The 13,309-nt window shown below is 30.5% G+C and overlaps 1 protein-coding gene across 1 annotated transcript; it reads left to right on the top strand.

The window, feature by feature from the left end:
• Positions 1-1,137: 1,137 nt before the first annotated feature.
• On the top strand, positions 1,138-10,522 carry LOC146941796 (uncharacterized). Its single transcript, XM_085755634.1, has 4 exons — positions 1,138-1,852; positions 2,768-2,815; positions 3,231-3,303; positions 10,198-10,522. Exons 1-4 carry the CDS (start codon positions 1,320-1,322, stop codon positions 10,384-10,386), a joined length of 843 nt encoding a protein of 280 aa, XP_085611760.1. The 5' UTR covers positions 1,138-1,319; the 3' UTR covers positions 10,387-10,522.
• The last annotated feature ends 2,787 nt before the right edge of the window (positions 10,523-13,309 follow it).

Raw genomic sequence — 13,309 nt, 5'->3', positions numbered from 1 at the left:
ACTCATATAACTCTTTTTTTATTGTTTATATAGTAAATTAACCACGATTTTTGAAAGATAATTAATCTAGACAAATCCTTTTGGTAAACATGTAGAGATATTTTTTTCCTAATACATGTACAGATATTTTAGATGATAAAATGTAATTGAATTTATATTAAAAATCTTAAACTGAAAATTGTGTATTAAATTTTTTTCACGATTCATGCTTTTTTTAGGGGATGTTCTTAATACCTTTTATTTTTGAAAGAATATGTTCCTCACTACATTTTTTTTGACAAAATATTCCGCAATACACGTTTTTAAATAAAAAAAAATCATTTCATTTTTGCTGATATTCTGCCCTTAAACATCATTAACTGTCTTTCTCATTTTCTATTAATAAAGAATTTCAAAGTGTAAAGATAAATTTTCCCTCAAAAGAAAAAAAAAAGTGTAAAGATCAATTTATTATACGAGTGAGTGTATTATGAATCTCTAAAAAATGAGTCAAAGAAGGATTTTTTTTTATTATCATTTTTAAGAAAAAATGAATTTTATAATAGTAAACAATAGCGAATAGAAAAGTTTACTAAAAGTAATAGCAAATTGAAAAGTTTTTTATTAAAATTTACTAAAAATAAGAGAGTTCACTGTTATATCAGGTGATAATGGACATTCCTTTATTACACAACATCAACTTTATAAAAACTTATTTTACTTCCAAGAAAAATTAACTGTAAACTCGTTTTAAGAAGATTAAAGATTTTAATGGGGGTGAGAAATGAATCCCCAATGGTCGGATAGTGACCACCGATGAATCTCAGCCATCCAATTTTATTTTTTAATTCATTTTTTTCATATTATTTATTAAGGACAATTTTGTAAAACAACTCATAATATCTCTTTTTCACACAAAATTAATTACATTTCTTAATACGTGTAAAATGCCAAAAACATCATATAATTTAGAAGAAGGGAGTAATGATGTAAATATTGACATATAAATTGAAAACTACAATTTTAATTAGTAATTTTTAATTTATATGGTTGTATTTACACCATTAGATTTTAATCGAGTGGTTTACAATGCACCATCTCCCTTGTGTAAGGAATAAAGGTCCAATAGTGGTGAAAGACTAGTGTAGCCTATAGGTGTGAAAATGCCATTGTGGGTTAACAACAGGGGAAAAGCATGGCGTTCCATAAAAGGGTGAAAGGAAACCCACCCTTCTTTATCAATTACCAAACATGTTTCTTGATAAGGTAGTACTGTGTTGTATGGTAGTGTAGGCATAGCTTAGTTTAGTGTATATGTAATATACCTTATTTACCTCATCATGGCCTCTTCTTCTCGTTCCTACAAAACTCATCTGAAAAACACTGAGGATTTCAACTTTTTCAAAGAAGAGAAAGCATCAAAAGATGTTCAAGAAGAAGATGAAAAAGAAGAAGATTGGCTAAATTTAGGGTTAGGGTTGGGAAGTAGCACGTCATCATCATCGAAGAAAATAGTAAGTCATAACCCAATTTCAGCTTCTTCGTCATCATTTTTATCATCTTCTTCACAAACAGTACTAAGCTGCCCTCAAATAGGATTAGGGTTTGAAGATAAGGGTTTAGGTTTAGAATCAATTAGAAAAGGTAAAGAAGGATTAGGAGGCTTGGATTGCTATAATGACCATCATCATAATGGAATGTTGTCATCACCACCATCATCATCATCCTGTCAAATTATGAATCCTCGTGGTGAAGACTTGGCTATAGTACCAATTCCTAGCGATTCTCATCATTACTTCGCCAGATCAAATAATGTTAATCATCATCACAACCAATCTGGTTTGTGGTTTACGCTACGCTCCTTTACCAACCGGTGAGCTAATTTTCTCTCAGGGTTCAATCTAAACAATTAATTACTCAACTTTAACCAAAATAATTAATCTTAATCATACCCGCTCATCATAGTTAATTAATTACCACTCTTTTCATTTCAAAACATTTGTGATTTTATTTATTTTTTGTTTTACTTTAAAACAACAAGTTTTTTTTTTTTTTTTTAATTTCGTAATTGAACATTCTCAACTACGAAGTCCCAATTTAAATTCGAGTGTTCAATTTAACGATATCAACATTGTAGGGTAGTTAAGTAAATTTTTACCGACAAACAACAAATGTTTAAATCTTTGTTTTCTCTATGTAAATATTAGAAAATAAATATTTGTTTTCCAATCATCTTTGATATAGTCCCTATAATTTAAGTGCTCAAAAAAAAAAAGTCCCTATAATTTAAGAGAAGTTTTTTTTTCTTTAGCAAAAGTTAAGAGAAGTTTTTTATTAATGATCATTGTTACTGGAGTATTTATGCAAAGTCTTCAAATTACATTAAAAAAATTGGGTTAAATAAATAAATAATCCTCATAAATATATCAACATTTGATTTTAGTCCCTATAAAATATTCTTTAGGTTTTTGGTTCCTCGAAAAAATTTCATCTATGAGATTAGTCATTGCTCTGGTGTAATAGTCAATGTTGAGGACATCCTAATTTCATAAATGATTTTTTTTAGAGAGATTAAAAGCATAAAGAAAATTTGAGGGGGACTAAAATGAAATGATAATTAATGATTGTAAAAAAATATCTAGACTTTGCTGGTACTATTAATTTAGTGAGCGCTAAGATCACAAACGACGTTTTTTTTGTTTTTTTGTTTAGATTTCACCCTTTAAATACATTGATCTCAAATCTTTTTGGAGTCTGTTAAGGAATTAATTTATGTTTTGAATGGCAGGAATGGTGAAACTTTGCCTCAAATATCAAAGGAATACATAAGAGTAAAGTAAGTGGTGCAAGTTAGCATGCATGGCTGATCGATCCATCTTATCAACATTACATTTTTCCATTTTGCCATGATGATGCACATTGAAATGAGAGAAAAAGCCAACTCTAATTGTTTTTTCATTTGAACTCTTATATTTAAACATCTCCAACTTTTCAATATTTATTTATTATTATCTTTTCCTTAAAAAAAATATTTATTTATTTTCTCTTTTTCTATAACATCAGTAACTTATTACATCTATCACATCACTCTCTCAGTTACTATTCCCCAAGTAGCGGTTGGGAGTGTATTGTGGGTTTATATTGATCATTTTCCTTTTCAATATTTTTTTTTTCTAGTACTTTTTGCAATTAATTTTTCTTTTTTTAATTAATTGTCCTTTTTTTCTTCTCTCCAAATTGTGATTGAAAAGGGATGAAAATATGACGGTGTTGATGGTTAAAAAGTATCTGGTTACAAAACTTGGTCTCTCCAACGAAGCTGAGGTAACCTACTCTCTCTTTCCTTCTTAGTCTAGATCATTAATTAAAGGAAAATGTTAAGTGTTTATGCATGCATTTGATTTTCTGAAATGACAAGCTCTCGTAAACGTATGTCATGCATTTTTATTATGTGAATAATCATAATGATGAGGATGACATGATATCTCTGTCGCCATGCATTGGTAGGTTAATTTATAGGATGTTTTACGGTTTATTGCACGGGGCATAGACCATTCATTGATAGGGATCGAGTACAGAATTTTTTTTTCCTACCCCTATCACCAAAAAAAAATGCTAAGTCTGCCCCTAATTGAAAATTATTGTTGCAAATACCCCTATTCTCCTTTTAACTTAGCGAACATGTCCATTTTTTCAACATCCCTCTACAACCTTGCAGGCTTTGCAGCTTTCTCTGAATATATCTGTGCGTCCTACATTTAAGTTGGCGAGCATGAATTTTTTAAGTTTTTTTTCTTGTGCTCACTTTCAATTGGCGAGCAATTAATTTTTTTTTTTGGACCATTCCATATATAAAATGGCGACCATTCCATTTTAGTTTAATTTTGTTTTTTTAAGGAAATTTAATTTTGTTTTTGAAAGAAGGTTCATCTATTAGTATAATATAATGTAAACGTTGTGTATTATTTTTTAATGAAATTACCTACATTGTATATAAATATTTTTAATTAAACATTATTAATAAATAGATGAGCAAATGATGATGATAATAATAATAATAATAATAATAATAATAATAATAATAATAATAATAATAATAATAATTATATTAAGAAAATTCGAAATAAAATACATTACGAAGAAAATTAACTATTGGTGATTAATAGTTGGATAATTCCTGCGAATATGACCGATCTTGGAACACAGTCCATATTTTCTCGGTGCTTTTTCCACAACATCCATTTCAGTCAATATGTGAGTACTGTTTGGACGACCTTTCCACAACATCCATTCCATTTTAATGTATTTTTGTTAAATGTTTAATTAAAAAATCATGTTTAGGTTGTTTTTTTAAATTCAAGAAATGTGGTATATTGTAAAAAAAATGTAAAACCGAAAGGAAAAAAAACAAAATAGGCATGTTCGCCATTTTAGAAGTAGACCAAAAAAAAAGGCTTTGCTCGCCAATTGAAATAACATACAAGGAAAAAAAACTTAAAAAAAATGCTGCTCTTCATTTATATAGCCCATTTATATATGGTTGGTGAAATAAAAAATTAGCGTGCTCGCCAATTGAAATAACAAACAAGGAAAAAAACTTAAAAAATGCTGCTCGCCAAATTAAATGTAGAACTCACACAGAATGGTTCAGAGAAAGCTGCAAAGCCTGCAAGGTTGCAGAGGGATGTTGAAAGGTTGCAGAGGGATGTTGAAAAAATGGACATGCTCGCCAAGTTAAAAGGAGAATAGGGGTATTTGCAACAATAATTTTTAACTAGGGGCAAACTTATCATCATTTTTTTTGGTGATAGGGGTAGGAAAAAAAAAAATTCTCGAGTACACACGTCTATCAAAATTTCATCATTTAGCAAATTTCTTGTCAAAACAAAAAAATACTCGTACCAGTTATTTCGTTTTGACGCACCATGTTTGGAAAACTAGGATATAGATCATTTTTTATTTTGTCAAAAAATAAATTAATCTATATCCCCCAAATTCTTCTCATTGTTATGCATAGAGAATCATAGCTTATGTCTGTGTGCGAGCAATTAATATCATATTGATTATGAAATATGAACGAATCCAATATTGTATAAGATGGTTTATGATCTCAATGTCTTAATATTTTCTATAATCTATAGAGATGTGGTGTCTCTCTTGTGATGAGATGTGGTGTCTCTCTTGTGATTATAGACCATTAATTTATTATTGCTCCCGACGTTCCATGGACTCTAAAAAAAAAATCAAAATATTGTTCAGTTGGTTGGGAGAGCGAAAATAAGATCCCTATATTTTAAATTAGTCATTACATGTTGAAAAAACACTCGCAAATAGCAAATAATATTTGTGTCAATTTTTTTATTTGTGGCGGCCAAAAAAAATCACAAATATTGGGAGCAGGGAACAAAAATTTAAATAAAAGACCATTCAAGTGGTTACAAATTTTTCGCTAGGAATTTTCAGTTAATTTGATAATTTTACGTGATCCATTATTTACATAAATGTCAAAATTACTCTTTTAATAATATGACAATATAGTGGAACATTTGCCATTATAAAATTTATAATTATTTGTTAATTAAGATGGTAAATGTTAATCCTTTTTTTTTTCTTTTAAGGAGTAAAGGTTCACCCTTGAACAATTTTAAGATGTTCAATGGATTCTATACATTCGAGAAATGATATTTGTACACTCATTTTTTTGATAATTTTGTGACAACTTTAGCTCTTATATTTACATATTCTTTCTACTTTATCTCTCTATTGCTTTGATTTTCGTGTCAATACATACTTTTCTTTATAAATTTATGGCTGTCACGTAAGTTGTTACATAAATGGTTGTTCAAATAAAACAATTCCTAAACATATAATAGATGCAAATAGTCGTTGATTAAGTCCCTAAATTTGTGTTATTAAGTCAAAATATGCTATATATATTCTAACTAAAACATTTATCTACACTCTATATGCACCATGATTTTTTTAAACGACTGATGATAGTAATTAGTTGTAAGATTTTTTTTTTTTTAATTTATGCGAGTTTGAATTCAAGACTTCCAATTTTTTTATCTTTTAATTTAAATTAGTTGAACTATCCAACCCCTTATATATACAATGAAAATGAAATTAGTGCTTCTATAATTGATCAAAACCATTCTTCAAAAAAAAAAAATTGATCAAAACCTAATAGCAACTTATGACAACAGCAGTGTAAATTTAATTTACCCGCACGGATAAATAAATTATACTAATATGTATACACAAAAATGAAAATTTATTAAAATTATATATATTTTTTTGAACATTTTTTTAATTAACTAATCTTTTACCTTTTTTTTAATTAATCCATGTTTTCATTTTCTTTTTCATTTTGAATATTGAAGTAACGAGGACTCTATAGAAAATCAAATTTTTTGAGAGGGACTCTTGAGAAAATATGTTAGGATTAGTAAGGGCAGTGAGAACTGTTCTGCCTAAGACCATCTTTAATGGGGGGTCCTTACTTAACAAGGACCACTCACCGTAAAGGACCCTCCATTGGAGGAAAAAAAAATGAGTCTCCGTTTTGGAATGGGCAACTATATAAGGACCCTCTCTCTCATGGGTAACTAACGGGTCTCACGTTTAAGAAAGTAATAAAATGTGTACTACAGTTAAAACTCTATAAATTAATAATGTCAGGACCGGAGAAATTTATTAATTTATAGAGTTATTAATTTATCGATAAATTAATAATTATTAATTTAAAGAGTTTTTAAGTAATTATACTGTATATACCAAACAAAAAGGCAAATTAGTCTATGCCTCTTAGAATTACGTTGCAGCGAACCTTGGGACTCAACGTAAATTAGTAACTACTGTGTTCATATGCATTGGAAATCAATAATGACTTTTGAAGTACAGTAAATGTAATCAAGAGGAACAAATATGTTCAATGTATTCTTAATATATTTTTTTTCAGTTTCTATGAATTATTAATTTATGATTTTCTTGGGACCGAAAATTATATAGAGATCTCCCGAAAAATTATTATCTTATTATTTTATCGAGTTTTTCAATTTTTTACATTGGCCCAAGTCGGGACCGGACAAATTTATTATTTTAGAGAGTTTATTAATTTACCGAGTATTAAATTAAAGAGTTTCTACTGTACTTGGTCCCACTTGCATAAAGGAGTAATAAAATGTGTACTACTTGGTCCCACTTGTAAAAATATGTAATAGATAAATTATTTTTGTTTAATATGTAAAGATAGTGGGACATATTAAGTACTTTTCATTGGAGACTTTATTAGTGTATTGCCAATATTGGAGTCATTGAGTCCTTAATAGATACTTTTATTAAAAAATTATAAATAAGTGATGTGTCACGTGAGATCCATTTAAAGAGTCCTTGTAACACCCCGTTTTCCCAACGTAAAAATTTCATAAATAAATCAGAGTTTTTCAACTTTAAACGGAATGCTACACTTCTTAGAAATTCATAAACTGAATAAATAACAATTTATTCTTCAAAATCATTTAACATAAGTAATTCAAAACTTCGCAGCGGAATTAGTTCATTCAACATAAAAAGTCTTTGGCACGCAGGCCTCATCAGAAAATCTCATAAGTCTTAGTTCAATATTTATTCATAAAAGTTCATAAACAATACGTAAGGAATAGAAGTAAAGTCAAGTCCCATCCCGTTACGTATCAGAGCACCTAGACACACATGTGAGGAGTCCACTCACGACGCCTCTAATCTTGATTACATGCAAGTTACTCATACGAAGAGCAACATTTCCAAGCAGAGGGGTGAGATTTCTCAAACAATAATATAAACATATAAATCATATAAAGTACATTCAACAACTTAAACATCTTATAATTCATTAATCATATCTAACAACTTAAACTTCCTTAACTAGTGTCATTATTCTTCCTACATTAGTCATATACTTCATCAAATAACCTCAATTATTAATCATAAAACATCATCACATGTCATCAAATAATAGTCACAAACACCTTATCATAAATCACATAACATCTTATCATAAATCACATTACATCTAACATCAATAATAATCATAAGCATCAACATCTAACATCAAATATAATCATAAGCATCGTCATGTAATTCACATAAGTATCATTATCAAAACATAGCATTATCGAAAACAACTTCATAATCAAATTCATCATCATTAGATCATAATCCTCGAATCACAATCAAACTTCATAATCAAACCTCACTCAACTCGACAATGCAACTTAACTCGATTATGCAACTCTTAACATCTCAAATCATCTTAGCATCTTAACAACTTAACAACTTGACACCTCGACAACTTCACATCTTAAATCATCTTAAAAACCTCTTGATATGCAAATGCATTTGGTACTAATACAGAGCATCAAGCTCCCAACCAACTTATATGAGCGTAAATAGACTCTTCAGGGCATCAAGCCCCCAACATAGTGAGCAAAAGCTCCAGGGCATCAAGCCCTCACCCATCGTGTGAATGACTAAGCATTCTAGGGCATCAAGCCCCCAACCAACTTATATGAGTATGCAATGGATTCAACAACTTAACAACTTCAACTTCGTAACAACTTACAACTTACAACTTAACAACTTCGGCTTCATGACAACTTTCAACTTAAACAACTTCCACTTCATTGACGACAACAACATCTTCGCATGATAATATCATTATTCATCAATCATCAACAACATCATATAACATCATATTCATCAATCATAAACAATCATACAACAATTCATCAACCATAGACAACATCATATAACATCGTATTTAAACATCAACAATAATTCACTATGTATCTTTGTAAAAACATAATAAATTATCCACAACATATTTTCATGTCAAACCAAAGCTACTGAAAAGATATCACAAATATCAACAACTTTCATGTTTACAACAAAGATCAATTCAAAACAGAAACATATGAACAAAACGCAAAAACATGAAACAGAGAATGTTGTCACCGTACAATTTTGCTAAGACCTCCCTGTAGTATTTTCATCATAACTCAAAGGCCAAACATCATTTTCACGTCAAACCAAAGCCACTGGAAAGCTAACAAAATTATCTAAAACTTTCATGTTTACGCCTAAGACCAATTCTGTACCGATCAGTACCAGTTTTTATTTTAAATTCGGAAAAGTTGTGCTGAAAGTCCATAAAAATTCACTGTGACATACGTGCAGTAATTTGACCATAACTCAAGTGCTATAAATCCTATTGACGTGAGACCAACAACATTAGAAAGCTAACATCCATACCTACAACTTTCGTGTTTACACCTAAGACCAATTCCGCACCGATCAATACCAGTTTTAATATCAAAATTCGGGCAGAATGCAGATTTTCTTCAAGTTTCACCTAATCTCATGGTGCTAACCTCAAAACTACTTCCAATAATCATCCTATGGATTATCTAAGGTCCGTACACAATTTCTACATCAATTCAACAAGTTTTCATCATCTAAATCATCAAATCTCTCTCAAAACCCTAATTCTCAAATTCTCACAAACTCTCCCCAACTTGTTAGATGTAATCTAATGATTTAACAACTTAATATCAATGCAAGATAGTCTCACCCTCACCTTAGATTAATTCCTGAATCAGCAGCAGCGTTCTTATTTCCTAAGGTATTCTCCTCTTCTCTTGACTTTTCTCTTCTCTTCTCTTCTTTCTTGTTCTCCTCTTTTCCAAAAAAGCGGTTTTAGGGTAAACTCTTTCTAACCTAAGCTTCTATTCTTCCCAAATCTATTTAGGCCCAACAACTTACTCTTCTTTCTATTCTAACCCCCAAATCCACTCACACTAATAATCCTCATATTCTAATAAATAATATTTCTCTACTAAATATATAATAATACACCAAATAACAAATATATATCTATAACAATTAACAAATATATTATGCTAGTAAATACCAACATATAACATAACAAAATATCACTCAACAAAATATATTAACTAAATTATAAAAAGACATCTAATCTCAACAAATCATATATCCCTCATATACATCATATAAATATATAAATATATTCTAAAACTAATTAAAATAATTAAATAAAAAGGAGGGCGTTACGGTCCTTGTCGGGGAATCCATTGTGGATGCTCTAATTATACAGCATAAGTGTACCCTTGTTTCGTGAATCCAATTTTCTCACCAATTTTTTTTTTTTTTTGACTATAGGTTGATATCTCGTGCATGGGAGAAAGCTTGTCGCATCTACAAACCTTGAAGCAAGTAAGAGACACCATATGGCTACCAAGATTGGTCCAATCTGTAAATTCAACCACTTTATCACCAAGAGATTCCAATGACCTGACTATGGACCATTTAATGTCACTAATTTACCAAAAAAATTACATCTCGAATTGAGAAAGTAACCAGGGTTTTTTTTTTTTTTTTTTAAGAGCATAGGTATTATCATCATCATCATCATCAGCTCATCTAATTCCATTTTCTCTACACCCGTATTTTCATATTGAATTAAACACTATATTCATTACAAATATTTTTAATTTTGGGTGAAAATTGAGTAGAGACATACGTGACAAAATGTTGAAGCATTCTAGTTCCTAATTTGGTTTGCATAAGAAATAACCAGGTATATCTAGAATGATCATCAACTGTTGTTAAAATGTATTGATATATAGCCCTCATATAGGATGGAACATTAATAGAGCCTCGAATATCTACATTTATTAAGTTAAAGTGATGTAAACAATGACTACGACCTGAGAGAAAATAAGTGATGTAATTGTAAACAATGACTACGACATGAGAGAAAATAAAGTTTGTAGAATTTTGTCATATAATAGAAACACAAATCATGTTATTAATAATAGAAATCTAGATAAGTGTTTACACCTATGTAGTAAATCCAAAGTAGATGGATGACCTAACTGAAATGTTAAACATCAAAAGTGGAAGTACTAACAATTATGGATGAGAATAAGAGTTAGACCAAGCAGCTAGGGTCTACGACCTCACTTGTTTAAGCTTGGCACTGGCTAACTGTCCGACTTGTTTATTAAAAAGGTAAGGCTAATGCTTTTTAAAAAACCTATTTAATTCTCTAAAAAAAAACTATTTAATCATAATTAGGCTATATTTAGGATTCAAAAAAGCATTTGAAACTTGATAGGCTGGCATATATATATATATATATATATATATATATATATATATATATATATAAATTTTTATATGTTAAACCATAAGTCATTCACATAAAATAGTAAGAGGGCCGAGGTGAGATTTTCAACACTACAACTTTATTTGGCAAGTTCACCCCGTTTTAGAAAGAGTAATGATGGAGCGGGATGAGTTGACCCGTTTTGCCATCCTTTGATCGAAGAATGCGAAGGTTCTTGTTGAACGACAAGGGACTAAAATTCGCCAATGGAAGGTAAATATTGCATTAAAAGAATTTGAGTGCGAACATAATTACAATTATCATTCAAGACTTTTAGAAAGAAGGTGACATATTTTTTATGCTTGAAATTGCGAAGGACGATGTTGAGATTGCATGTACAAGAAATTTAGTAGGTGCAAGAAGGTCTTGGTTAGAGGTTTTCTTACCAATCCCAAAGAATATTAAGATATGCGAGACATGTTTATAACGACCAATCTCCCTGTCTGATTGAATGAAGATTACAAAATAGACCAAATAAATGGAAGTGGTTCACTTTGATAAAATGTTTAGGAAAAAACGGTCCAAAGTTCAAAGGTCGTATCAATGCAACTTGTGTTTTGAAATATATGAAGGGATAGGTTTTCGATGATCCAAGAAACCGCCATTTTGTTGGCTTGATTCAAAAGTACATAATTAGGATTCGAAGACGGTGGTTGTGGGAAAGAACCACTGATAAACTGATTTTTATTCTTAAATGAGAGAGCGTGTCATAACTTTACATTTGTTCAGGGTCAATCCTGGGCAAAGGTCGGGGGTGCAGCCGTGCAAAGGCCTAGGGCCCATTCATGTAGAGGACCTAATTTTTTTGGGATTTACTTTTCCCACCCTATGGGTTTCCTCGCGCGCCCTATTTTTTTTTCCAAAAATGCCCTTGAGTTTCCGGATTTTATAATCCGGAATGGTGTTTTCTTTTGTTAAAGGGTGAAAAAAATGAGTTACGGATTTTTCCGGATTTTGTAATCCGGAAATCTAAAAAAATATGGCGCGTTACATGATTTTTCGGATTACAAAATCCAAAAACCCCCTAAACACCCTTTTTTCATGGTGTTGATGCAATCCAGATTCTATAATCCGGAATGCACCATCACCAATTTATTCATATGTAACAAGTCTTCTGAAATTCTATGTGCATCTAAACTCTTAGAACCAGGACAAACTTTAAAAGTAAGAGTCCTTAACGATGTTGAATTTGCATTCTAACTCTTCTGAATGATCCGACACTTGTACGGTAGAAACATCGATGTAACTCTGAAGTGTAAAAATTAAAGTGTCAAAATACAACAATAAGAAATAAGCTAACAAGCTTAGGTAATCATGTTTACCTGTGTAATAAGTTCAACCAAGCCATGAGCACATTGGAGTGCACTAACAATATACAAAAGTTCTCCTCTATCATTGAAATTCACACCACCCAATTTCAGATACTTTATGGACCTGAACGAGCCTTTTAGCAGCGTTGGACGAATGATATTTGCATACTGCATCTATATGCATATTAGAAAAAACTATGAGATATGCAAAAACAAACCACACTTACAAGTGAAAAACAATAACTTTCAGCATATATATTCACTAATGATCCAAGGTTGATATATGTCAAACTCCTGTTAAGGTTGATATATGTCAAACTCCATGATTTTTACACCCAAAATTCAAAATTCCATCATTTATACTTTTTTTCATGGTGCTAATGCAATCCAGATTCTATAATCCGAAATGCACAAGGGCATTTTTGGAAAATTTACAGGGCGCGGGAGAAGGCCATAGGGTGGGAAAAGTAATTCCCAATTTTTTTTTATAGATGTATGGCAAGACTAGTTTACACATGGGTATATATAGAATAAATCACAAAGGGGGCCTAAATAGTTATCAGACCTCAATCTAGCAGCCCTTTAGCCCTTTTTCTTTTTACAACTCAGCTGTGTTTCATTTTCACACCCCATCCTAACAAGTAAAACGTGAAACTGAAGAAGCAAAACACAAAAGAAGCAAATGGTAAAATCCTAAACGAAGCAAAACGCAGATGTTTTTCTAAACTGAAGTTGATTAAAAACCTACTTGAGATCATCCATGTCATTAGAGAGATTGAACGATTTGGCAACT

This window comes from Medicago sativa, chromosome 3 (assembly GCF_051527215.1).
Source record: "Medicago sativa cultivar Bolivia chromosome 3, Bolivia_mono, whole genome shotgun sequence".
NCBI classification, from domain to species: domain Eukaryota; kingdom Viridiplantae; phylum Streptophyta; class Magnoliopsida; order Fabales; family Fabaceae; genus Medicago; species Medicago sativa.
Note: the sequence above shows the minus strand (reverse complement) of the source record. Positions and strands in the feature narration are given on the sequence as shown.

What these genes read in the sequence shown, in the direction of transcription:
- LOC146941796 (XM_085755634.1), top strand. Translation starts at nt 1,320, where the DNA reads ATGGCCTCTTCTTCTCGTTCCTACAAAACTCATCTGAAAAACACTGAG. An exon ending in AAGGAATACATAAGAGTAAA is followed by an intron (nt 2,816 to 3,230) that starts GTAAGTGGTGCA and finishes GTGATTGAAAAG; the next exon opens with GGATGAAAATATGACGGTGT. An exon ending in GTCTCTCCAACGAAGCTGAG is followed by an intron (nt 3,304 to 10,197) that starts GTAACCTACTCT and finishes TTTTGACTATAG; the next exon opens with GTTGATATCTCGTGCATGGG.